This window comes from Bactrocera neohumeralis, unplaced genomic scaffold (assembly GCF_024586455.1).
Source record: "Bactrocera neohumeralis isolate Rockhampton unplaced genomic scaffold, APGP_CSIRO_Bneo_wtdbg2-racon-allhic-juicebox.fasta_v2 cluster10, whole genome shotgun sequence".
In the NCBI taxonomy this organism is placed as follows: Eukaryota; Metazoa; Arthropoda; class Insecta; order Diptera; family Tephritidae; genus Bactrocera; species Bactrocera neohumeralis.
Window position 1 is genome coordinate 3,720,536 of NW_026089623.1, and position 25,527 is coordinate 3,746,062.

Below are 25,527 nucleotides of genomic sequence, written 5' to 3' on the forward strand. Positions count from 1 at the left end.
TCTTATGCCGAAGAATATAAACATTTGGTTGAACCCGAACTTAGCCCTTTCTTATTTGTTATATTTTAAAATCATATAAATTATACAAATTATTAGCAAAAGTACATTTATGTACAAGAAAAACGAATGGTCTTTAATTTTTTTAATTCTTTCACCCAAAATATTTATAATTTCGAGTATCAATTATTTATTATTTGTTCCTATATATTCTAATATATCAAAATTGTTATTAAGATTATGACTCAAATATTTCCAGATTTTTGTTTCAATATTGATATAAGCTTTATTACAAGTTGGGACTTTTTGAATCTGGCTCCCCCTGGTGGCGCCATCTACATGTCGACTGGTGCGTTAGAATCTGCTATCCTTATTGAATGTCCGGTGAGAATTTCATGACATTTCATTGATTGGAAATAAAGTTATTGCGTTTTAAGTGTCAGTATGTTTGTGTTATCGGTTTAAAAATGGGCTTCGAACAAAGAGCTAACATTAAATTTTGTTACAAACTTGGTAAAACATTTACCGTAACGTTTCAATTGATGAAACAAGTTTATGGCGATGATTGCATATCTCGTATCAGAGTGCATAAGTGGTTTCAACGTTTTCAAAGTGGTCGTGAAGACATAAATGACGATCAACATGTGGGCCAATCAAAATCCATGATCACCGGAAATTCCATCGAAACTGTGCGTGAATTCATCAAAAGTCAGCCAAAATCGTCATTGCAATTCATGAAAATGGAATTGAACATCTCCAAAACATCGATTTATTGCATTTTGACCTAAAATTTGGGCTTATGAAAGGTGTGTGCACGGTTTGCTATGCACAAATTGACTAACGACCAAAAATTGCTCAGAATCCAACATTCAAAGGACGATTATTTGACCAAAAATGACGTTTTAACCATTAACCACTCCCCGTATTCACCTGATATGGCACCGTGCGACTTCTTCCTTTTCGGAAAAATGCATTTGCCAATGAAAAGAAAGCGTTATGCAGACGTAGAGGCAATTCAAAAGGCCTACATCGGCATACTGAGGGCCATACCGGTTAACGAGCTAAAAAGCTCTTTCGACATGCTTTTGGACCGTGCAAAAAGCTGTATTGAAGCAAAAAGAGACAATTTTGAATAAAATAAATTGTTTTCGCCGAAAAAACTATTTTTTCTGTTTTTTTAAGTCCTGTTTACTTTGGAAAGTACCTTGTTTTTATTACAGTATTCAGGGGTGTTGTGGAATCTGATAGTTGTCGGAATCAGAATTGAAACCGATCAAATAAGTAGTAGGTGTCATGAATTCAGATATAATTGGTTTGATATTCGAAGCAGAATTTGTATCGGTTTTGCCATCAGAAAGAAAGCAAGAAGAGAGGCGCTCACAGATTTGAAAAGTAAGTTAAGAAATCATGTTATTTTATTATTACGAATTAATTTATCTTTATTTCTATAGCGGAAAACATAAGTATAAAACACGAAATGTCTTAATTAATGAGGTTTTGGAAAAAAAAATCCGAAAAGACGAAAATCCAAACAGATTCTGTGACCTTTTCAACGATGTGTGTGCTAAGTGATTTTTAAATTAATAAATATAGTTAAAATATAACAAACTAAAGTGAAATATGAACTTATTTCAATGTTTAGAGTGTATATTTATGTAAATATACGAAGTGAAAAATGTGTAAAAATTTAGTGAAACATAGTGAAATACTAAATGTTATTAATATAAATTTTTGAATTTTTAATCGGGAATATTTTAAAATATATAAGTGTTAGCAATATTATATTTGGGGAAACTTTAGTATACCTTCCCACGATTTCTGAGTTAAAAGTGGTATGATATATATATAATTATAGCCGCCGCAAACTTATAGTTTATGAGTAACCCTGGCCGATCCAAAACCGAGGTGTGTTAGGTTTTTTTTTCGAGTAAAACCCCTTTTTGCGTTGGCGGCCTTCGGCTGCGCTTAAAAAAAAAATTCCATGGCCGATCCAACACCGGGGTGTGTCAGGTTTTTTCGAGAAACTTTCTTTTTGCATTGGAGGTCTACGGCCGCGCTTCCAAAAAAAATAATCCTGGCCAATCAGAAATCATGATATATCAAGAAAATAGAATGATTTATGTATTTGGGATATAATCCTATTTTTTTTATTTGATTTTATTCGTTTGATATGGTAATACTTATTATTTGGCAACACGGAACACTTATATTATTGTGCATGTAGTGAAATTTGTGTAAAAAATAAAATGCTTATTTTAAGAAAATATCTAAATAATAAATATAAAATAAATATGTAGAAATATTGTAGTGAAGTGTAAGTGTATAAAAAGTGCATAATATGAAAGAAAAAGTTACTATAAATCGAGGAATTACAAAATAAAATTTGCGAAAATAGTAGAATGTTTTCAATCGGAGCGAACATACACTGATTTAAGGTATCTTCCCAGTGTGAAATTTTGTGGTTGAAATCGATTTTTTGTTGCATTATCGGAAAGTATACACCATGTAATAATAATACACTAAAATTAACATGCTCTCAAATTTTGAAATCGAAATTCAAATTATTACAGTCGCTACAGAGTTTCTTATGAAAGAGAACATATTGGGGAACATAGCGACTCCAATCTTTAAAGCTTTTTTAAGTCTTCCCTTTTCTTCTACGAAAAACTGTCGAAAAATCGATACTTCTTCTTCAAGATACCGAAAACTTGTCAAATTTCAAAGAAAGAAAAAAGCTTCCATAGCGCGATAGCGATTTTTCTGCAGATAAATAATCTTTTTGAAATTTTTCGTTTAGACCAAAATTGAGGCCGAATTCATGGACATCGTACTGGAAGCTTTTTTGTTACGTGTCATTTATTAAATAAAATTCTTTAAAAACTTTCAAAAAAGGCTCTTTCTGCGTCGATGCATCGCTGCCAGTGCGATTTCCAAGCATTGAAGGCTTCACGGAAGGTATTCTTCGGAATAGCCTTGAGAGCCGAGGTGCATGCTGCTTGGAACCCTTTCATCGGCCTTTTCAGACAAGGTAACAAAAAAAATTCTGTAGGCAATATGTAGAAATATTGGGGGCGTAGGGTAAATTCACTTGCTTGGAACCCTTTCATCGGCCTTTTCAGACAAGGTAACAAAAAAAATTCTGTAGGCAATATGTAGAAATATTGGGGGCGTAGGGTAAATTCAAGGTAAAATGATGTCAAAAAAGACAGTGAGCAGGATTTACTCATTTTTCCGGTCGTCATCAACCACTTCTTTCCGGCCCTAAAAAGAGGCCTGTAAGGGCATGCACCTGGAATGTCTGGTCCGTTAATTAAGAAATTGCCGCTGCCAAGCTGATTGATATCCTCGTAAAAGAAAAAGCTGACATCAACTTCGTCCAATAAGTACGATGAATGGGACAAGGCATTTATTACAGCAACGCAAATTTGATGGGAATTCGTGGTGGGAGAAAGACTCCGTCGCAGAGTCCTGGATCCGGATCGAAAAGGTACCAATTATCAATCACGTTGTGATAGACGGAAGATACGTCTCCAGTGCTTTAGACGTGCGTACGCTCCGAGGTCCAAGCACTGACTTGGACCGCTATCTTGTTGCAGACCACACGCTGCTGTGCAGTAAAAAACGCACGAGGAGCTGCAATCATAACAGACAGCCGAAAGATTTCCTACTCGAATTGCATTCTTGCTCTCTGAGAGCACTCGTCAGCAACTGGGTATAAGGGAATTGTAAGACGGCATTTCAAGTCATCGGAAGATGGAAAATAACAGCTGGTACAATGAGGAGTACCGTGATGCAATGAAGGGAAAGCAGACTGCCTACCACGCAATGTTTCGATTGACCACAACATGTGCGGGATGGGATACATACCGCGAGTTGAATAGGGAAGCAAGACGCATTTGCAGACAAAAAAAGGAAGAGGCTGAAATCCGTGAGTGCGAAGAGCTTGATAAGCTGACCGACAAGGGTAATGCTCGAAACTTTTAAGAAAAGATGCTTCGACTAACAGAAGGTCTCTAGACCTGAGCATACTCTTGCAGAACCTCCAGAGGTGATCTAGTGACTGATGCACACGGCATACTGAAATTATGGAGGGAACAATACTCCAGCTTAATTCATAATATATCTATGTACGTTAATTAAATTTTTCGATATCTTACATATAGTATAATTATGGCCTATTTTTGGGCTATTTTCGTTTGAAAAATCCATTAAGTCTGTAATTGTCATTATTCCGTGCCGTCACGCCTTTCAGTTTATCTAAGTGCAAAATAGTTGTATTTAGTATTCCAATTTTACCAATTGTTACTGTATTTATCAAATTTTGTCTGTCTAATAAATTGTCATGTCTAATAAATTGATTTATTTTTATTGATTTAATAGTGGTATCATCTTTAATATTAATTACAATATCAGTCGATTCTGTTATTATTTTATACATTTCTGAATTTGTTATGAATTGTTTATTGTTATTTACCATCACTCATAATTCCCGTCCTGCTATATGGTGCAGAGGCCTGGACGATGACAACAACTGATGAGTCGACGTTGCGAGTTTTCAAGAGAAAAGTTCTGCGAAAGATTTATGGTCCATTGCGCGTTGGCCACGGCGAATATCGCATTCGATGGAACGATGAGCTGTACGAGATATACGACGACCTTGACATAGTTCAGCGAATTAAAAGACAGCGGCTACGCTGGCTAGGTCATGTTGTCCGGATAGACGAAAACACTCCAGCTCTGAAAGTATTCGACGCAGTACCCGCCGGGGGAAGCAGAGGAAGAGGAAGACTTCCACTCCGTTGGAAGGACCAGGTGGAGAAGGACCTGGCTACGTTTGGAATATCGAATTGGCGCCACGTAGCAAAAAGAAGAAAATACTGGCGTGCTGTTGTTAGCTCGGCTATAATCGCGTAAGCGGTGTCTACGCCAATTAAGAAGAAGGAGAAGTTATCGTCTATAGTTTATAATATCTGCGGATGAAGAGCTGATTACTGTTAACTAAAGTAAAATGATTATATTAGAAACCTATAAGTAATTATGATTTTATACTATCTTATGGGTACGACTTAATTACTCCAAAAATGATTATTGAGCTACCAAATTGTGCTATAATCTGTATCAATCTGTCAATGCAATCACAAAACATGCTCACTTTCCTCAACAATGGAAAAAGTCAACTATAGTGATGATACCTAAGCCTGGAAAGGACAAAACGCAGCCATCCTCCTATAGGCCCATCAGCTTGATATCCTCCATGTCGAAATTATTTGAAAGACTTCTTATACTCAGCATTAAGCCACATCTTCAAACCCACAACATAATACCATCTCACCAATTTGGCTTCAGGGAAAATCATGGAACGATCGAGCAAGTACATAGGATCACATCTGAAATTCGAACAGCTTTTGAAAAACGAGAATATTGCTCTGCAATATTTCTTGATGTCGCGCAGGCTTTTGATCGAGTATGGTTAAATGGTCTCATGTACAAAATAAAAACGCTTCTCCCGCAAAACACCCACGAACTGTTTAAGTCCTATCTTTATGATCGAAATTTTGTAGTTCGATGTAACACCACTACATCTGAAGTCCAAACGATTGAAGCTGGTGTACCACAAGGCAGTGTTCTTGGCCCAATGTTATATGTTTTATACACTTCAGATATCCCTGTAAACGACCGCTTGACTATGTCTACTTTTGCCGATGACACTGCAATAATCAGCCGCTCCAAGTGCCCAATTCATGCAAATGCGCTCCTAGCAAATCATATTGAAGCTATGGCCAACTGGCTCGCAAACTGGAGGATAAAGGTTAACGAGCAAAAATGTAAGCACGTTACATTTACCCTTAACAAAAGTAGCTGTTCGCCTTTGACACTGAATACCGTACAAATACCACAAAGCAATCATGTTACTTACCTAGGGGTCCATCTGGATAGGCGACTCACTTGGCGAAATCACATAGAGGCTGAAAGGACTTACCTTAAGTTTTAGGCAGCTTCTTTGCACTGGCTTATTAACTCTCGCTCAGCCCTAGTCTGGAGTATAAAGTCATAATATACAACACAGTTTTAAAACCAATCTGGACCTATGGGTGTGAGCTGTGGGGCAACGCGAGTAGCAGCAACATCGAAATTCTTCATCGTGCGCAATCAAAAATTCTTCGTACAATCACCGGAGCACCGTGGTATATCCGAAATGAGAACATCCAAGGCGACTTAAGAATTCCAGATGTACGAACTGAAATAGAGCACCGAAGCCCGAAATATGCATTGAAACTATCGATTCACCCAAACCAACTAGCAAGATCGTTATTGCGTGTGACAGGAGCTTAAGATTACGTAGAAATGACCTACCAGCCCAGACGTAATATATCTCAGGCCCAGTTAAAAAAAAAAAATACTCACCCATGTAGGGTGTAAATTAAGTGAGTAGTTTAAGATTCGAAAACTTGTTGTTATTCGCTTAAGCAGGGTAGATTTAATAAATAATAGTAAAGTTAAATAATAAAAAAACAAAAAAAAAATATTATCTTAATGGACTTTATTAAGTACTATTTTATTCCCTTAACTTTCATTAACTTCCAACTTTTATTCATAGATTTTTTTTGTTTCCCCTATTATTTTTTCATAAATTATTTCTCCAGGGTGATATTGTTTTTTCGTTTTTTAAATTATATTGTTGAGTGGCTCGTAAGACTATTTCTAGTCGATCACCAAATTATATTCTTTTTTTATGTTGTGAAGCTTAGCTCATCATCCTAAAATCTAGGGATTTGAAATATAAAACCATTTCTTCAATATTTCACTTGTCTTCTATGTATTCCAATATTAGGAATTCAAAATCACATCTATTCATGTGATGATGATTTTTGCGAGTAAAATATACAAGTATCTATGTGAAGCTTCTGAGAACTAAATATCTATACAGAATTTAGCCCACACCACCCATAAAGGTAGAGACGGAAAGGAGACGGAGAAACCAGATAAGCAGACGAAACAACAAGCATGCATACCCAACGGTGAAACCACGCCACTGCCAGCAACACACGCCATCCCAACGCAACATGTTGCGGGTGTACTAGCTCGCAGCACCGGCTTTGCGGAGAGTTAGATGGCCGATGATCAGGCAATGATTGACAGTTAGTATGTCATAAACTTTAGCCTGTCGAGATGCCCCGTAAACAATATGAAGTCTCCACAGGCAATACGTACAGCAACGTACGTAAATGCCTGTCGAAACGCCCAGTTACCCTGCCACAGCACTTTCCTCGGTCGACGACATCACAACGCGGGAGACAATTATCATATAAAATAAATTACGATTCGTGGAGAGCCACACTGTTTACAAATTTACTGTAACGAACCCTGGACATCGTATACCTCAGCAAACTATAAGAATCAGGGACAGCAAAAAGCTTCGTTACAAGCTATTAACTTTTTTTAGAAATTGAAGCTTCGCCCATTGCTACTATTTTTGGATTAGGGTCATATTTATTTTTGTTACATATTACACACTTTCTTACAAATAGCTTAATTTGTTTTCATACTTCCTGAAAAAATATTTTTTTTCTATATGCTGAATGATTTCTACGTGATTTATAGTCCTCACAGACTACAGCGCTAATATCATTAGCGGGCTTAATTTATATTTACTTGCACATTTGACCCATGTTAATGTAAGTTTGTAATGCACAAGAATTCCGTGCATTTAGCTGAATTTTCCAAATTTGTGTAGGCAACACTGCTCAAAAATGGCCGATTTTTGCTATTTTTTGACAGATGTCGCATGAAGTCTGCCGCCTCCTTTGCGTGTGCAGCATCAGAGGTAAGCAGTTTTATATTGCTAAATAAATTATGTGTAAGTATATTAACAAAAACAAATTTTAATATATTTAGATGGCAGACAATAAACAACGCACAGTTTGCTATACATTTTTCCAATATTCTTAACTTTTTCGCACACTTTTATTTCACTTTTTTTTTAATAAATAAACAAATTTCACTATCAGCTGCCTAAATGCACAAGTCTGCCGTCTGTCACCATAAAATTTCAATGCGCATTAGCGTTGCTTAAGGCGCATTAATTTTGCTCGTCTGTCAGGGCTATTAGATGAGTTCTATTATGAATTTGTTCTGTTATATATATGTTTAGCAAAAATAAATTTATTTTGAAACGTCTCCTTCAAAGCTCGCTGGACATCTTGTAAATCTTCTACTGCACAATGAATTGCTGTTACCAAATTTGGTCTAATAAATTCTTTTTAAATGGTTAATAAATTCTCCACTGTATCAAATTCTATTAAGTGTCTTTCATTTCCAAAGGTTTCGATCAACTCATGTTTCGTAAAGCTGTTCTCTTAATATTATTTGTTGTTTAAATGGCTTACAGGTTTTTGTATTTCTTGTATTTGAATGTTGTCACTACTTCAAGCCGCGACAGCGCTCCTGCCACTATATTAGTTTTAGCAGGTTGGTATATGAAATTTGGAGCAAATAAATGCATGCCATCTTTTCATTTTTCGGTTGGAGTTACGGGTTGACAGTGCAAATGTCAAGGGTTGATGAACTGTATGGATTTCGAGATTCGTTATACTGTAGAGATAATTACGAAGAGTTTTTAATGTACATTCCTTTTAATTTATGACATAATTCATTTTTCTTTATTAAGGGTTTCGGAAATGAAAGTTAGCCCAAGGGCTAAATGTCTTACTTAGAATTTTACTACTGCTAAAAATTGTTAATAAATCCAGGCAGATCCGTAACTGAAAGTGTTAAATTTGAAACGACGCGGCTTGATAAAGAACTTGTAAACTGTTGAATTCAGTTCCATCTGTGATCTGTTCAATTGATACCTTCTCCGCGATTTGTCCTTGAAAAAAATTCGCGAAACTTGGTAAACATCTTATCCAGTTATGTGAAACAAGATGGGTTCAACAACGCGATGCAGTTATCCAATTTTCCGCAAAAGTGTCGTTGATCGTTAAAGCTCTGATAAAAATTAGTAACTGGAAAAATAAGGAAAGAACGGGAAAACAACGATAGTCATCTCAGCCGTATACAAATTTGAATTTATAGTTGGGATATTCTATCTCTAACACATTCACTCAGTGCGATTCTTCAGAAAGAACCGATCGATCTGGAAAAGGCATTAAATATGATAGATACGTTGCTTGTAAAATTCCGAAATCGAAGACAAAAAGCTGAGGAACATTTTCCATCCATTTATTCAGACACGAATATGACGTCAGAACTGAAAGTTGACGAACAAAAACCAAGAATCTATGGTCGACAAAACAAAGGCGAAAATTTCTGCGTGAGAATATTATGAAAACGCGCTTTTCTAGAGAAGTATTGGATGGATTTCAACTGAGTTTGCTGCTCCCAGTAGAAGAAGTTGATATCTTGATAGATAGATTCAAAGAACTTTTGGATAATGTCAGCGTCGGGCGACGTTTCAAGCGAATCGGGCAGAGGCAGAAGTCAAAAGACAACCAAGTTACCGACTACTGCATAGGAAACGTTGAAGAACTGCGCTGTAGACCTATACCCCATAATCATGGTTTTCTTCGCATATTCTGCACACTTCCTGTAACGAATGCAAGCTCTGAATGATAGATTGATCGGCCTGGCGTAACTACACACGCGTCATGACATTGAAGTCTCTGTAGAAGAAGTTCACGAAATATTCTCAAACTTGGCCCACACAGTTTTGTTTTGAGAAACTCTTCTATTCAATCCACGTACTGAGTACAGTATTATACATTGCAATAATGTACATACAGTGGACCAATAAAGTTTACATACACCTAGTTCTATTAAATTACGGCACGTTTATTAGCTATAAAATGAATAAATTTTGTGGTTTTTTTCTGTCCATTTCAAAAGATGTATATTTAACATTAAATTTAGCATATTAAAATATTTTTTTTTACACAAATAAAAAAAATTAATGCTAAAGCTTAAAATTGGCATAATTTATATCAAAAAAGTTTACATACACTAACGATTATTTATATAAATCAAAAGTAATTACAGTAGTTTTAGCGGTTTTTGGCCTACAATTTGTTGCTATCATTGTCCCTAGACATCGATGTATGCTCTCCACTCAATTTCTAGTATTATTTCCGAATATTTTGACCCACTAAGTCCATGATCCAGCTTCTTGGCCTTATTTTGATGAACTTCGATGTTTTCGAATACGATTTTTCAAAAAGTTCAAGATATTTTGAATAGGATTAATGTATGGTGATTGCGGGACCTATGGATTTATTTATAATTTCATAGCAACCCTGCACGTGTTTTGGGTCGTTATCTTGTTATAAATAGAAGTGGCCGCTATTAACAGCAGTATTTTTGCCGTTATTACCCTCGGCTCGATGTGAGGAATATCCTTGTTCCTTGTTTGCTCGATTTGAGGAAGTTTTGCGTCTTACTTTTAATAAATTTAAATTTAATAAAGTGCATTCAGCGAATTTACGATATATGAAATTATTCAACAATGCGGAATCAAATTTCTGATGCCGATACGTCCGAAAAGGCCGTCGGTGTTAATTGTTTGTTGTGAGCAAGTTTTTTGATTGGTACAAATTATTCAAAGAGGGTCGATAACTCGTTCACGAAGAACCACGTTCAGGACGGCCATCAACATCAACTGATGATCAACACGACAATAAAATAAAGAAATTGGTGCTTTAGAACCGACGATTAACAGTCAGAGATCTTACTGCTGCTATCGAGGTGTGGTGCACTCTGAATTCCTTCCGACCGGCCAAATTTCAACTAGGATTACTATTTGAGTGTTATGCGTCGTTCGCGAAGCTATTCGTAAAAAGAGGCCGGATTTATGGGCCGACATCTTTTTGTTTTTGCTCCACTATAATGCACCGTCGTACTGCATTGATTCTTCAGGAGTTATTCATCAAATTTTCAACCTACATCATACCGCAACCACCCTATTTCCGATTTAGCTTCGTGTGACTTCTGCCTATTTAGCAAACTCAGACGACCGCTCCGGGAAAACCGCTTTGAGTCAATTGAAAATATCAAATGTGAAACGCTATGCGCATTGAAGGCTATTCCGGAAATAGACTTTAACTTTTTCGTGGATTGGAGAAAACGTTGGAACAGGTGTATTGCGGCCAAGAGGAATTACTTTGAGGGGGACGAGATAGATTTTGAAATTGTGAACAAAGTTTTACTATTTTTTGCTAATAGTAAAATTTTTTAAGGAAATTGTACCCTAGGAGGTCAGATTCTGTTTCGTAGAAAATCTGTCAAACAACTTTATTGTGTCAGAATTGTTTTATTTATTAGCAGGGTAAATTTTTTATTTACTTCGTTGTAGTACTCTCAAATTGACATTACTCCCAGCATTAGGATACTTAGTTTCTCTTCAATTATGTGGATAGGACGTTTGTCCGCGTATGCAAAATCCAAGCAGATCACGCATAGGCTCATAGCGTTATGGGTTACTAGCCGTCATCTGAGATATAATACTAATCCATCCCTATTGTCGTAGTCTTCAACACTTGCTTCTTTGTTTTTTCTATATATTTAAAAACCGCTCTCACATATTTGATTTAATCTTTATTAAATGGGTCATCCTTAAATAGATTTTTTAATACACATTTTTTCATAAGTTTTAAACTATTTTTTCTAATTTGTAAAATTCCAAATCTATTAGTAATGCCCGAACATATTATATATATTACTGATAACATGGGTACAATATACATATCTAAATAATATACTTTTTTTTCGACATGAGCGCTCTTACAACAGTCGTAATATAGTAATCCTTTATATTTAATATATAATAAATATATTTAATAACAAAAACGTTTAATTAAAATAACTTTAAAATATCTGTTTGGCTTAATTTTTTGGTAGACCTTGTCTCTATCTTCTTTACAGATGCTTGGAGTTTTACTTTTCCTCCAGCAAATATAGTTGATTTTGAAGTAATTTTTTTATACTCTCGATGTTGTTATTAACGTTTTTAATATTATCCAGAATAAACAAGGGTTTGGTGTGGTTTGTGGGCCAGGGGAATCATCGGTTCATATTTATTCGTAAATGATGACGGTTATCAATAACGACCGTTATAGCGCCATGATAATCGCCTATTTGATGACTGAAATTGAAGTCCGTGATCTGGCAACGTTTAATTTTAACAAGACGGCGCCACTTCTCTCACATCGCATACATCAATGGATTTATTTAGAGAACACTTCGGTGAGCAAATAATTTCACACCGTTAGACTCTTTCTTATGGAGATATGTAAAGTCTAAAGTTTAAGCGGACAATCCTGCTTCAATTCACGCCTTGGAGCAAACATTTGTTCGAACGAGTCATTGAAAATTCGACTCAACGGATGGACCATTTGAGATGTAGCCGCGGCCAGCTTTTGATAGAGATAATCTTCAAAAATAAATGCCAAAGAATGGTCTTTCGAATGATAACAGATATTCTCCATTATATTTAAAGTTTGTGTGTTTTTTCTTTAAAAAAGTAAGGAACCTAGAATTGGAACACCCCTTACATATGTGAAAATAAATGTATGGTACAAAATAATATAAACAATAAAATTTGATGATACAAAATAAATGATATATGTATTTTCTAAAGTTCATACTGTCAATACAAATTTGAATTATTATCCAAAATATTTCTAGAAACTACCACTTTGATAAATAAAACCTAATAAATTTGCGCATCACTCAGACATTCAGCTTGTAGTTGCTTTCGTATAGCGCCCACTTGAGTTAGGGTATGAGAATTCTGAGTAATAATACACTTCTGTACGGCTGGCACCTAGAATATTATAATTCATACAAATTTCGTAAGCATGTATTACATTTAAATATCTTCATATTATACTATCGGGCAGGTTCTGGAATTCGAGTGAAAGTTGAAATTAAAATATATACACAAACGAGTGTGTTTGGGTTTGTTATTCTAAAAAACGAAAAAATTGTTTTCAAATTATTCAAAAAATAAAATGCATATGTTCATCAATATAATAATAAAAAATTAGTGCGTATATAGTATATTTGCAAAGATTGGAGATCAGCTAAATACAGAAAGAACTATTGGTTGCGGTTAATGTGAATAATATAGTGACCTCACCAGTAGCATTAGAAACTAATGAAACCTAATGAAAGCTTTGTAAATCGTACAAACCTGATAAAAAAAATAGGCTAAAGAAAACTTCTTTGGAAAAAGTAAATTACTAGTTTTTACCTTATTTAAACCTAAAATATTTTTTCTGGTAGATCATGTTACGGAAATTATTTTTAGTCGTGTTGGTTTCAATGAGGCAATACTTGGATCGGCTTTAGTATACCGTCCCAGAATTTCGGGAATAAAATGGGTTTGTTCGGATAGAGGAGATTCTTCAGATCAAGAATATATATAGTTATAGCCGCAGGAAGCTTGTAGTTTTCGATTTTAAAGTTGAAAATTACCTTTATTTTAATTACGTATTTTCTCGATATAAAATTAATTTTGCACTTAGTATATTTTTCACTTTTATATCCATGAATTACAGAACCTGCCTGTTCTACTCGTATATAATATAAACAATATGGATATATCTAAAGCTGCCATACCTCCCACTTCTGCTTGATACAATTGAGTTTCCGTGTTCTATGTGCTGTGTCCATTTCGGGACAATTTAATAATTGCTTTCTCGTCATTTTTGGCATTTCTCGTAGCAATGGCATCGACAAATAATGCTCCTCTTTCAGCATAATATCACGCCGCTTCAAGTTGGAATTGATTGTTTGTGTGCCAAAATGGCGAGATTCGCTTTTGCTACATTCTTTGTCTATCCGCAATCGGGCGACATCACCATAATTTTTCATGTATCGAGACAGATGCTTATCCGTTTCGTGGCGGACACCGTCAATGCACGAATTTTCGTCTTCATCTAAATAAAAACATTTTACTTCAATACTATCCAAATGAGGAACTTGTGGCTTCTCATCCCCCAAATTATCTTTAATTTGATGACATGGTGTATCTTTAGCAACGGTACCAATTAATGAACTGTTGTAACCATCTTCAGCAATGTTTGGGGTAGTATTTAAATTAAGTATGCGAAATGAATCCACGCCTTGCTTTAAATGGTTTTCTTCAATCTGTAATAATGAAGCATTTAACAAATAATAACTATTTAAAGGGTTGAAGAACAACAACAAGTTCTTTGTTTATTATAAATATTTACAAAACCTAAACAATTCATTCTCACCTGTTTATTAGCCTGCGTATCATTCGTATATATTCGGTCCGTATTCTGGCCCGTAGCAATTTTATTCCTGCATATATTACATAAATTACGTCTACAACGCATGCAAATATTAAGTTTACGATGACAGGCTCGGCAAACGGCTTTTTTTACAACGCAATTTTGACAAGCTATGTATATTCGTTCACATTTATGACAAACTAATACAAAACGGTATGTATATTTTTCCATGTCACTTTCATCAAACTGAAAACTTTCACTAGATCTACAATTCTCCCTTTCATATGTCCTGTCAATTCTTGAACTGTGTTTATCACAATAAATGACATTGTCTTTAACCTTTGATTGAACTTCTCCACGTTCTATTTCGTTTGTATAAAGTCGTTCTTGGCAATATAGACAACACCTTTCATAGCTCTTTAACGGTTCATCACATTTAGAGCAAATTTTTTCACTCAAGTGAAAACATTTTTTTTCAGCCAAATGTTTATCGGCATGAATTATATTAGTATACGAGCTCATACTGTTATAATGGTGGTTGTCTTGGCGAGTTGAATTAGTAAAGTATTTATAAACTTTATTTTTATTTACATCCCCCCTCTCATAGCATTTGCTATTTTTTAAACTTCCATTGCCAGTGTCCGCTGGGATTTCCCCTTTTTCGAAACTTTTGTTGTCAAATAGCATATTAGCATCATTTTCTAATTTAGCAAGAAGTTGAGATCTCATTAGCCGATTTTGCTTAGTATCCTTTCGAATTTTGTTGAGCACGGAATAAAAAGTAATAAAAACTGATGCAAATGCCAAGTCGAATAATTAATAATTTGTATACCTTTTCAGTGAAAATGTTTTTCTTCGCCAATTGTTCCTCCAAATGAATTGATTTAAGTTGCTCTTGTAAACGCCTTCAAATTATATGTAATTATAAATAGTGCATGAATATAATGTAAATATTAGTTGACAAAACACCTTCATCTATTAAAGTATACATAATGATGTCCGTTTTTCCAAATTGATATTTTTCAGACGGTCACCGAAGATTCAGTTTTGGCCTTGATAAAAATATTCCACGAAAATAAGCTCTTGTTTGTCAATTTTAACCGTACTATAATAATTTTACTTTTCGCATGAATTTAACATGGGATTTTTTGATCTTTTGCGTTAAAGCAAATAAACCTACGATTTCGAAAACATGATATCCTTATACAAAATTTAGCGCTAAACAAAAATTGTTTTTTTTTCATGAAAACATTCTTTTAAAAGTTATACATAGTTAAAGTTATACATCAAATATATTAAGATTTTAAACAAGTGCTTTAAAAATTGTGTGTACTACTACCACACAGTAAAAAATTAACTTGGACATCTTGGTAACTTACACATACTTAGCAAAACAAGGATAGCAACTAAAGTGCATAATTTAAAAAAAAAAAATATTTTTTACACATATTTTTTGTTTTGTAATTGTCATAGTTATCAAATTCAACATATGGTGCTTGTTAAAATACCAGAATTACTATAACCTTGTTAAAGCTTCATCCTCTATACGTTCCTTTTCTCGTAAAAGTTGAACAGTACGCCTTTTTTCTACGATTTGTTCCATTAATTCCCGTTGATACTCTTTTTTCCGATTTGTTTCAAGCTATAAAATTTTAGAAGTTTTAGTGTTTCATATTGAATAAATATAAATATGATCAAATATTATTATAATTAATTATTCAAGAACAGAAAAGAAGAGTGGAGATGCGTTTAAAATAAACTCAACTAAACAAAGACCCATACTGGGTTTTTAATAGATAAATTATCGTAAATCCATCTTGGACATTTAAGATGGTATATTTTGTACAGAAAATATTTTGAATATGGTTTCATAGGATATACGGAAATGGACTGAGGGGTGTCGTAATCCGATGGAATTAAAGGGCTAAATACTTTTATATCACTATTATTATCTGAACTTTATTTCGATTATTTCTACATTCAAAATTAAGAATATTTCAGAAACTAAAAAACATACCTACCTCTATATATTCACTACGGTCGGTGTAAATCTCTTCATTTGACGATAACGCTGTATGACTTAAGTCCCGAAGCAGTTTGTGACGAGTTGTATTTGGTCGTGAAGTCATATATGCCGTTGGTTGATAGTGAGGATTCGTTACTATAATTTCTATATCAGTCCTGTCGTTAGATAGTGTTGACGTTTTCAATGGCAGATTTTCAGCAGGTCGGGAGCAAGTTTTATTAAGAGATGGGTCCAGATAATTACTGGGAATAGACACGGGAGCAACAACACGTGTTTGATTCTGAGATGTTTGTGCCATCTCCTTAATGTTTTTTTAGGAAAAATACAATATACCATTAACGTAAAAATATGTGTATAGAAATATAAAAAATAATACCTTATCTTCTACACACAAAAAAGTAAAGTGTGAATTCTACACCTTTGGAAGCAATATTAACACTAATTTATGGTGTCATTCTCATTTGTAACACCAAAACAGTGCAACGTGAGAAAATGTGGAGTCATTTTACTAATTTGCTCGCTGATCTGCACTTTAAAGTATAAGCTTAACACTATTTGGTAGTCAGCATTGCTGTTCATTACAAATGGCGTTACCATAAGTTAGAAAAAATTGACTACAATACCAATCCACCACTTGCAATTTGATGTATGCCATAAATGCAAATTTTTTCGCAAAGTATCACAATTATATATATAAAAATTTATATCCTTCTTTTGTCGACTAATTTGGTTTTAACCTGAAAAATTGTTGACAATTGCTGATTACGTCTATACCATCTCATACCAATGCAATTTGAAAATTCTTATAAAGTATCCTAGAGTAAACTTCTATGGTTTATTAATTACCCAATCTGGCAATAAATTTCGCGATGTTCAAAATCGCTTTTAACCGCTCTCTGTCTCCCATCTCATGTATGATCGGCAGTATACACTAACTCGCACATGGATAGAGACAATGTTTGAATGATGGATCATGATGTTTTACAGACACGATTTACCGACGGTTTTTTAATTTGTTTGTATTTGTCTAGAGACAGAAGCGCCTACTTAAATATATTTCAAAATTAATGGTAAGGCAGGAAGTTATTCTTTGTATGTGCACGTCAATTCTTCTATACGAAAAAAAAATTGTTCATTTTTCGAAAGGTCTAAGACAAAAAAGCGTTTAATCACAATGGTAAAATGTTGAGGCTATCACTTAGCCACGGACAATTTTATTTCATTTTAAACGAGAGAAAAATATGTTGAAAAATAGAAAAATCCAATTATTCCGACATCAGTTTTTGTTTCTATTCAAGTGCTCAAGTGTACGTACATCTGTATGTATATAACAAGCGAAATTAACAGTTATTCGTGGCCGCAAAGAAAGGGTTGCCATCAAATAATGCAAGATATACCTTAAGTATGAAATATTTTCATTGACTTATGGTATATTTACATTCACATACATGGGAGCAAATGTATGTACATACATATGTTACTTGTGCATTTATGAGTAGATATTTGTTTAGTTTTATAATAAAATATTTAGCATAAAAGGTAAAGAATATGTTCAGCAACCACGGATTAATAGTACCTATGCTGTTATGTGCATCTGTATGTATTAAAAAATTGTTGAATAATATATAAATGTTCATCTGTAAAAGGTGCAAAATTTAATCCCAAACGACAGTATAGTTTGAAGAATTTATTTTTCAATTTCAATATTAACAAATACACACCAATAATAATTGGAATTGATGTGGTTTTTTCTTAATCTGCGGTTATGCGCATATATGCATTTATCTAAATACAATTAAAATCCCGCATAAATTATTTGCTTTTTGAAACTACTACACATGAAAAAATGCATGGCAATCATGGTGCCATCTCATTTCGCTCATCATGGCTTGCTTTGTCTTCATCTGAAATCAGTCGGGAAATTTCGTGCTTCAACAGACAAAAATAATAAAATTTTTAAAGAAATAAAGAATTGATTAATAAAAACGCAAATGTTGGTGAAAGTGAAAAGTGGGAATGTGATAAAACTCATTGATATAAACACAGATACCAGAGCGAAAGATGTGCGTGATTTCAGTAAGTTTTTTCTTGTTTGTGGGATAGTTAAAGTTTGTGAACCTTTATTGCATTATCATTTCAACAGTTTGTTCAAAATTCGGCATTGCGTACAATATCTCAATAAAATTTCTGGACCGGGATAAAGTTCCAATAGAGGAAGACCAAATAGTATCTACAATTAAGCAGTTTGAAGTTGCTCCTGTTTTTTAGAAATTTTAGACAAAGGTAAGCTAAGACAAAATCCCAATTATTTGTGCTAATATGAATTACAATGTACAATCTTAAGCAGAAAATAAATTCAATGACAAGGCAATAAGCTCTAGTTTTGAAGCTATCGGAAATGAAGTGAGTATAAAAAATGGGCGTATATGCAGAATATGAACTAAGCTACATACATCGCATTTGCACGCAAATTGGCATTGTTCATTTGCATTCAATAAATGTTATATTCTGCTCAGCGGTATAAAAGATTTGAATTTATAAATATTGAGTTGTTGTATTTACATAGGATTATTGACTTTCTTAAGGAAGGTGATGGTGCTCATATACTGAGGAATACAACCAAACCGTTTGTGAAGCTGCAAACTTTCTGCGCAAAGTTTTGTGGTACTATCCATCTCGGCAACAAAAAAAATTTTTGCAAAAGCCATTATCGCCAATTTTCCAGTTTACAAATGCGCAACGAGATAGGAGGAATTGTAAGTGAGTTTTTAATACGGACGGCGATTATAATCTTTTTTTCACAGGATCTCTTTTACAATCGGAAATTCAGGATACCTGTTTCAAAGCTAAAAAAATTTTTAGAAAAAGGCGCACGAATCTCAGCCAGAGTTCATGAATCAAATACAGATGGACGTAAGAGCACAGCAGAGGAATTTGATGTATTTCTTCAGAAATTGTCGTTGGAGGAACTCTGAAGATATAAAGCAAAAATTGAAAACAACGCTGAATGAGAGAGAATTCGATATTGCACCCTACATCTTGATGTTTTGAAAGCTTTCCGATTTTCGATACGATCCATCCCTGGTATATAAGACAACATTTGTAAAATAATCTTTATTACTTAAACAATTTTCAGATTTCATTCGATTTTGAACTGCGCTACAATGTTTTAGCCACACAATAGTACTTCTTAGCGAAGTTATTTAAAATTCACAGGGAGACGTTTTGAAAGATACTAAGTTTTTAATACCAGGTGAGCATCTTCACTTAGAAATACATAATATTAAAAATTCTGATTTAAAAGTTTTAGAGTGGTTTATTGAAATCAAACCGTTTTACATCTGCTACGACTACTGCCTTCATTTAACTACGCTCAAGGAAAATAAACAAAACGAGTAAATTTTCGAATCAACCATCAATAAATTTACTAAATTTTCATAGAATGTAAAGAGTATGTATGGAGTAACGTTTGCGATAAAACTATAACTGTTGTCCTGCTTTTATTCAAAATTTAAATTATGTAATTTGTCCTATAAGAAAACCAATAATTTAACTATCTTTATAATTTCAGATAAATACACCCATAGACGACTTTTACACAGCAAAGCAGCCCTAATCAATCGTACATCTGGAAAAAGTTGAGGAAATTGGTATTTTATTTTAATTGACGAGCCTATAACATATGCTTTCATTGAGGTATTTGATTTTATATTTTAAGTCATTTGTATTCCAGAAAGATCCAGCATTGTCAAACTTTAAAATTTTTTAAGTTATTTACAAAGTTGAACCGAATAGATTCTAATCGAGTTCTGAGATCTATAGTTCAAAAGCAAAATTGATGCTGAACAATCAATAATTTAAAAATGGGATATTTTTGTTTTATATAAGAAACTCTTTTGAAAAATTATCATTTGTTGTCTTTCATTTAAGACACCATTTTCTTTCTGAAAGGCATGGTTTACAGCTGTTTGCATCTTCGAAAACTGTAAAAAGACTTTTTGTACATTTTAATTCATTACGTCGACATTCTTCCACAATGTGATATTGAAAAATGAAAACTGTTTGTACTCTGGCAAATGGCATCGATCTAAATCAAACCCCAGATGCTCAAACGCATTAACTAATTTGCATTGCCCGAGTGAAAATCTCCTGCATCATTACAAAATGATGAATCATATCGTACTTATCAGTATTTTAGAACAGTTGAGCATCATAGCACACAGGCCAGTAAACAAATTAATTAAGCACTTTGAAAATTCAAAGAAGGTATGAAGAGTTAAAAAACTATATTTTTATGTGCAACACAGTGAAATACAAACGAGACATTTCCAAATGAATTACGATAGATTCAAAGTTCTTATAAAAATAAGTTAAGTAAATACTGGCAAATTTAAAAGAGAGGGTATAATTTCAAAATCGGCTCATTTTGTACAACCCATACCTTGCTCTCTAGGAGGTCGCTGGATAATGAAAAAAAGAAGGGATTGTAATTCTTTAGTTAGAGTTTTCGTTCAAATCGTTTATCGAAACGTTTCAATTGATGAAACAAGTTTATGGCCATGATTGCCTATCCTGTAGCAGAGTGCACTAGCGTTTCAATGTTTCAAAGTGGTCGCGGACATAAATGACGATCAACATGGGCCACTCAAAATCCGTGATCACCGGAAATTCCATCGAAACTGTGCGTGAATTCATCAAAACTCAGCCGAAATCATCATTAAACTTCACGGAAATGGAAGTGAACATCGCCAAAACATCGCTTGATTGCAATTTGACCGAAAATTTGGGCTTACGAAAGGTGTTTGCACCAAAAATTGCTCAGAATCCGTCTCATCGATCGACACTTGTGACCGATTATTTGAACATAAATCACATTTTTAACCATTAACCACGCCCCGTATTCACTGATATGGCTGCCGTGCGAAGTGCTTTCTTTTGTAAAAATTGCATTTGCCCGAGGGAAAGCGTTATGCAGACGTAAAGGCCATTGCTTGCACCGGCATCTGGTCGGTAGCGGACAACGAGCTAAACACTCGTTGGACATGTTTTGACCGTGCAAAAAGCTCATTGAAGCAGAAGGAGTTTTGAATAAAAATACATTGCTTTTGCCAGAAAAACAATTTGTTCTGTTTATTTTGGAAAGTCCTGTTACTTTGGAACGCGCCTTGTATTTTCATTTTTCATATATATAAAATTAAGTGGCAAAACTTCCTGTTCTGCCTCTCCTCCTATACGGTTTGCCGATTTCAATGAAATTTTCAGAGGTGATTGGGGTCTGTTGGGAGGGTGCACATAAGAAATTTAATGTGTGTATCATTGCACGTTTTGCAAAAAAAAAAGAAAAAAAAAATGATACATCCCGCCTATACAAATTCTCATGAAATAATGGTTTGCCACAAGATTGGCAGTCCTGTCAAACGCCTTTTACTAATAAACAGAAACAACTGGCGGATGTTTACAATTAATAAAAAACATTGACATCGCATGTTGATCGTTTTTGCGTGTCATTCGTTCTTTCTATGGATGACTGTCAAGTTAACAAGACATACAAAACGTAAGTGTTCCGAATGCACTGAGTGTATCAAAAAAAATGTTTCAACATTGTGTGTATTTTTCTCAGATTTCAACGTGATTAACATTCTGCGTACAACACAAAGCAAGTGAGTATTGTTGTTGTTTCATATGTGATGCCATGCGGTTCGATTGTCGTTTGAAAATGCGCGGTGTGTGTAAAAAAAGTGTTTCAACATTGTGTGTTTTTTCCAGATTTAATTCCATCGATTTGCTACATTTATTCGAACCGATTTTGTGTTTTCCTGCTGACCGTGCAACACACACAAAGCAAGTGAGTATTGTTATTGTTTCGTAAGTTCTTCCATGCGGTTCGCAAATACACTGTTGGTGGGTCTTATTGCATATGCGTGTGTGGGTAAAATACATAGTTTAAGATGTAGTTTTAGGTTAATTTTTCCATTTTTATTTATATACTTCAAATATGCATATTTTTATTTATGTACTTCAAATATGCATACTCTAACACGACCACCGGGGACAACACTAACTACCTTTTTCGAGCTGTGTGAAAACGATAAATTTGCAAGAACATTGCTATATTCCGAAATACCACAATATTCCACTTGCAATCCATCATCGAAAACATTTCAACGACGAAAGCAAGGGGAGCGTGTTGACGGTTATCCAAATGTCCGTAAAACCGATGCCATAAGACACATTTACACCATCCCTCCGAACAACGCCGAATGTTTCTATTTGCGTCTGCTATTAGTCAACGTGACCGGACCAAGATCATTTGATGATTTGAAAACTGTTGACGTTCAGTTGTGTGCGACGTATCGTGAAGCATGTCAGCGATTGCATTTGTTAGAAGATGATATGCATTGGGACACCGCACTTCATGACGCATCACTCACATCTCATCCAAAACAAATACGCGTACTATTCGCCATAATAATATCTACATGCCTTCGGTCAAATCCGCAATAACTGTGGAATAAGTAAAAAGACTGCATGACCGAGGACTTATTAATTTTGGCGCGTAATCGAGCATCGGACGCAGACTTGCTATATACATTACAAAAGTATAATTCTGCTTTGATATTGGTTGAAGATCTGTGCCTTACAATTGCGAATAAGGCATTAGCGCAACTTGGCATTACTGCGCCCAGTCATTGACCATGAGCTTCAACGTGAACAACAATACGATTGCAATGAATTGCGTGCTTTCATACAAGCTAACATTACCAAATTGAATATTCAGCAGAAAAATGCTTATGATAAGATTATACGAGCGGTTGACAATAACGCCGGTGGATTCTACTTTCTTGATGCGCCCGGTGGTACAGGGAAAACGTTTCTGATCTCTTTGATTCTTGCTACTATACGGTCACAGCAGAAAATTGCGCTGGCAATTGCTTCATCAGGCATCGCTGCTACTCTACTTGGTAGCGGCCGAACAGCACATTCTGCGTTGAAATTACCGTTGAACATCCAAGTCGTTGAAACACCAACATGCAACATATCGAGGAATTCAACAATGGCAAAAGTTTTGCGAGGAGCTGGAATAGTTCTATGGGATGAGTGCCCAATGACTAACAAAAAGTCATTAGAAGCATTCAATAGAACAATGCAAGATTTACGCCAAAAGCAACAAATTTTTGGCGGAGCATTAGTCTTATTATCCGGCGATTTTCGGCAAACTTTGTCAGTCATTCCTCGATCAACTCCTGCCGACGAAACGATGTCGATGTTTAAAATCGTCAGTTTTGTGAAGACATGTTCAAAGGCTGACTCTTACCATCAACATGCGAGTCCAATTGCAAAATGATCGATCCGCAGCGGCGTTTTCGAAGCAGTTGTTGGACCAATCGATGATACCGGTTTGATCACATTGCCGAACAACTTTTGTACACTTTTACAATCGAAAGTAGAATTGATTGAAAGTGTATTTCCGACTATTGTTCAACACTATCAACGCCACGATTATTTAAGTGAACGCGCAATATTGGCACCGAAAAATGTACACGTCAACGAAATCAATTTTGCCATTCAAGAAAAACTGCCAGGAGAAGCTACAACATATAACATATCACCCCGGTCTGCCACCGCATCGTTTGGTGCTTATTCATTTACGCGCCAGGTGGGAAAACCAAAAATGTTGTATACCAATATGTTTTATAAATGTTTTATAAATAAGTAACAGTTTTACAACAATAAATAAAACACAAAGTAAAAACCCTTAAGAGTTTTATTCGATTTAGGTGTAGCGAAACGCACAGGGTAACAGCTAGTATTTATATAAAATATACAAGCATATACTATCGTGAAATGACGAAAAAAACTGGTAAATGATTTTTCCCACATAAATTACTCAAATATATTTTCATATCTTTATACTCCTGCAACATGTTGCTACAGAGAAGGGGCGGATCCACGGGGGGAGGGGCAGGTGAACTACGGAGAACCATTGCCACGCCCACAAAAAGAAAACTTACTTAAGTTACTTATTTAAAAAGCGAAAAAGTCACTAAATTTTACATCCAGGTAGGTACAAGAAGGCTTTATAAGAGCCGATGTCAAAATTGGACATTGGGTGTGGCACCATCTACTTTTAGGTGAAATCACCTATCTCCGGATGTATTCGACCAATTTCAATAACATTACGTGTATACCGTTATTTGACATTACAGGGTTACAGTGAGAAAATGGGCGAAATCGAATTTCAATTATGGCCCCTTCCCATATAATACATATTAACATTCCATGCGATTATTTCACTTTCCAGTATATAGATCATGTATTCAAGGTTATATCGGGATACAACTTTGAATAAATAGTGCCCTTATGATAAGTCTAAAAATTATCACCATCATAAGCATTTAAGGCCCCATTTCTGAAAATGTTTACTTCAGTGCCTATGACTGACTTTTTACCAAACAGATCGGTCAATGTGTGAGATATAGTTTTACAATTCGGAGAAAATCCTTTTAGCGATATCTTATAGAGAAGGTTCAACGCGTTGCCAAATTTACGATGTTTAATTTTTTGGAGGGGTACTCTTTTCTATTAGTGAATTTCAACACAAAAATATTATTAACGGATTTCACCAGCATTTAATATGAAGGGGTCGAAAATAGCAGAATTGAGCATTTTCAGTGTTAAATGAGAAAAGTGATGCTAATTTAAATGTACGCTTACAGATTCGCATATTTACAATGCCTAAACGACTATGGATATCATTTATAGATTTTCCCTTATATTTGATATCAAAGCACATAAGTATGTATGTAAGTATATAAGTATGTATGTGCAATTTGACCCATTTAATGATGAATTCTGTTGAAATGTATAATAAAGTCATAGAAGTTTTGATAACATCTTAAAATACCATGTCATATGCATATAATTTCATATGTGTACATGTAAACATATTTTAAAAAACCGTACGCATAAAGTTCACATATTCACATATAAATTTGTCTACACAGAACTTTGTATGTAAATATAAGGTTGTCAAATATCTCCCTTCCGTTTTTTTGCTCTTTATTCAATGCTTTATAAAATATGTTACGGTGATCGGACTTAGTTCAAATATGCGCCGTTTTGTTCGTTAATCTGTTTCCATCTAGACGGCAACTTCATTCTACCCCCCTTCTTATTTGCGAAGAACTCTGTCAGCCACTTTTCACAAGCCTCTTTAACTTTACACCAACAAAGGCGTTCGCAAGGGACAGGAAC

At 34.7% G+C, this 25,527-nt stretch overlaps 1 protein-coding gene across 7 annotated transcripts in view; it reads right to left on the reverse strand.

The window, feature by feature from the left end:
* Nucleotides 1-11,566: 11,566 nt before the first annotated feature.
* Nucleotides 11,567-25,527, reverse strand: part of LOC126764842 (uncharacterized) — a 99,934-nt gene continuing 85,973 nt past the window's right edge. For 5 of the 7 annotated variants that reach the window (XM_050482425.1, XM_050482424.1, XM_050482430.1 and 2 more), the window contains 6 exons: nt 16,268-16,573; nt 15,770-15,888; nt 15,079-15,151; nt 14,250-14,996; nt 13,609-14,139; nt 11,567-12,811 (listed from right to left, as the gene is read on the reverse strand). In XM_050482425.1, coding sequence (XP_050338382.1) covers nt 12,698-12,811; nt 13,609-14,139; nt 14,250-14,996; nt 15,079-15,151; nt 15,770-15,888; nt 16,268-16,573 — 1,890 coding nt within the window. In that variant the 3' untranslated portion in view covers nt 11,567-12,697. Of the gene's footprint in view, nt 12,812-13,608; nt 14,140-14,249; nt 14,997-15,078; nt 15,152-15,769; nt 15,889-16,267; nt 16,574-16,648; nt 16,857-25,527 lie in introns of those variants that run through there. The other 2 variants (XM_050482427.1, XM_050482428.1) reach the window with 2 other exon arrangements.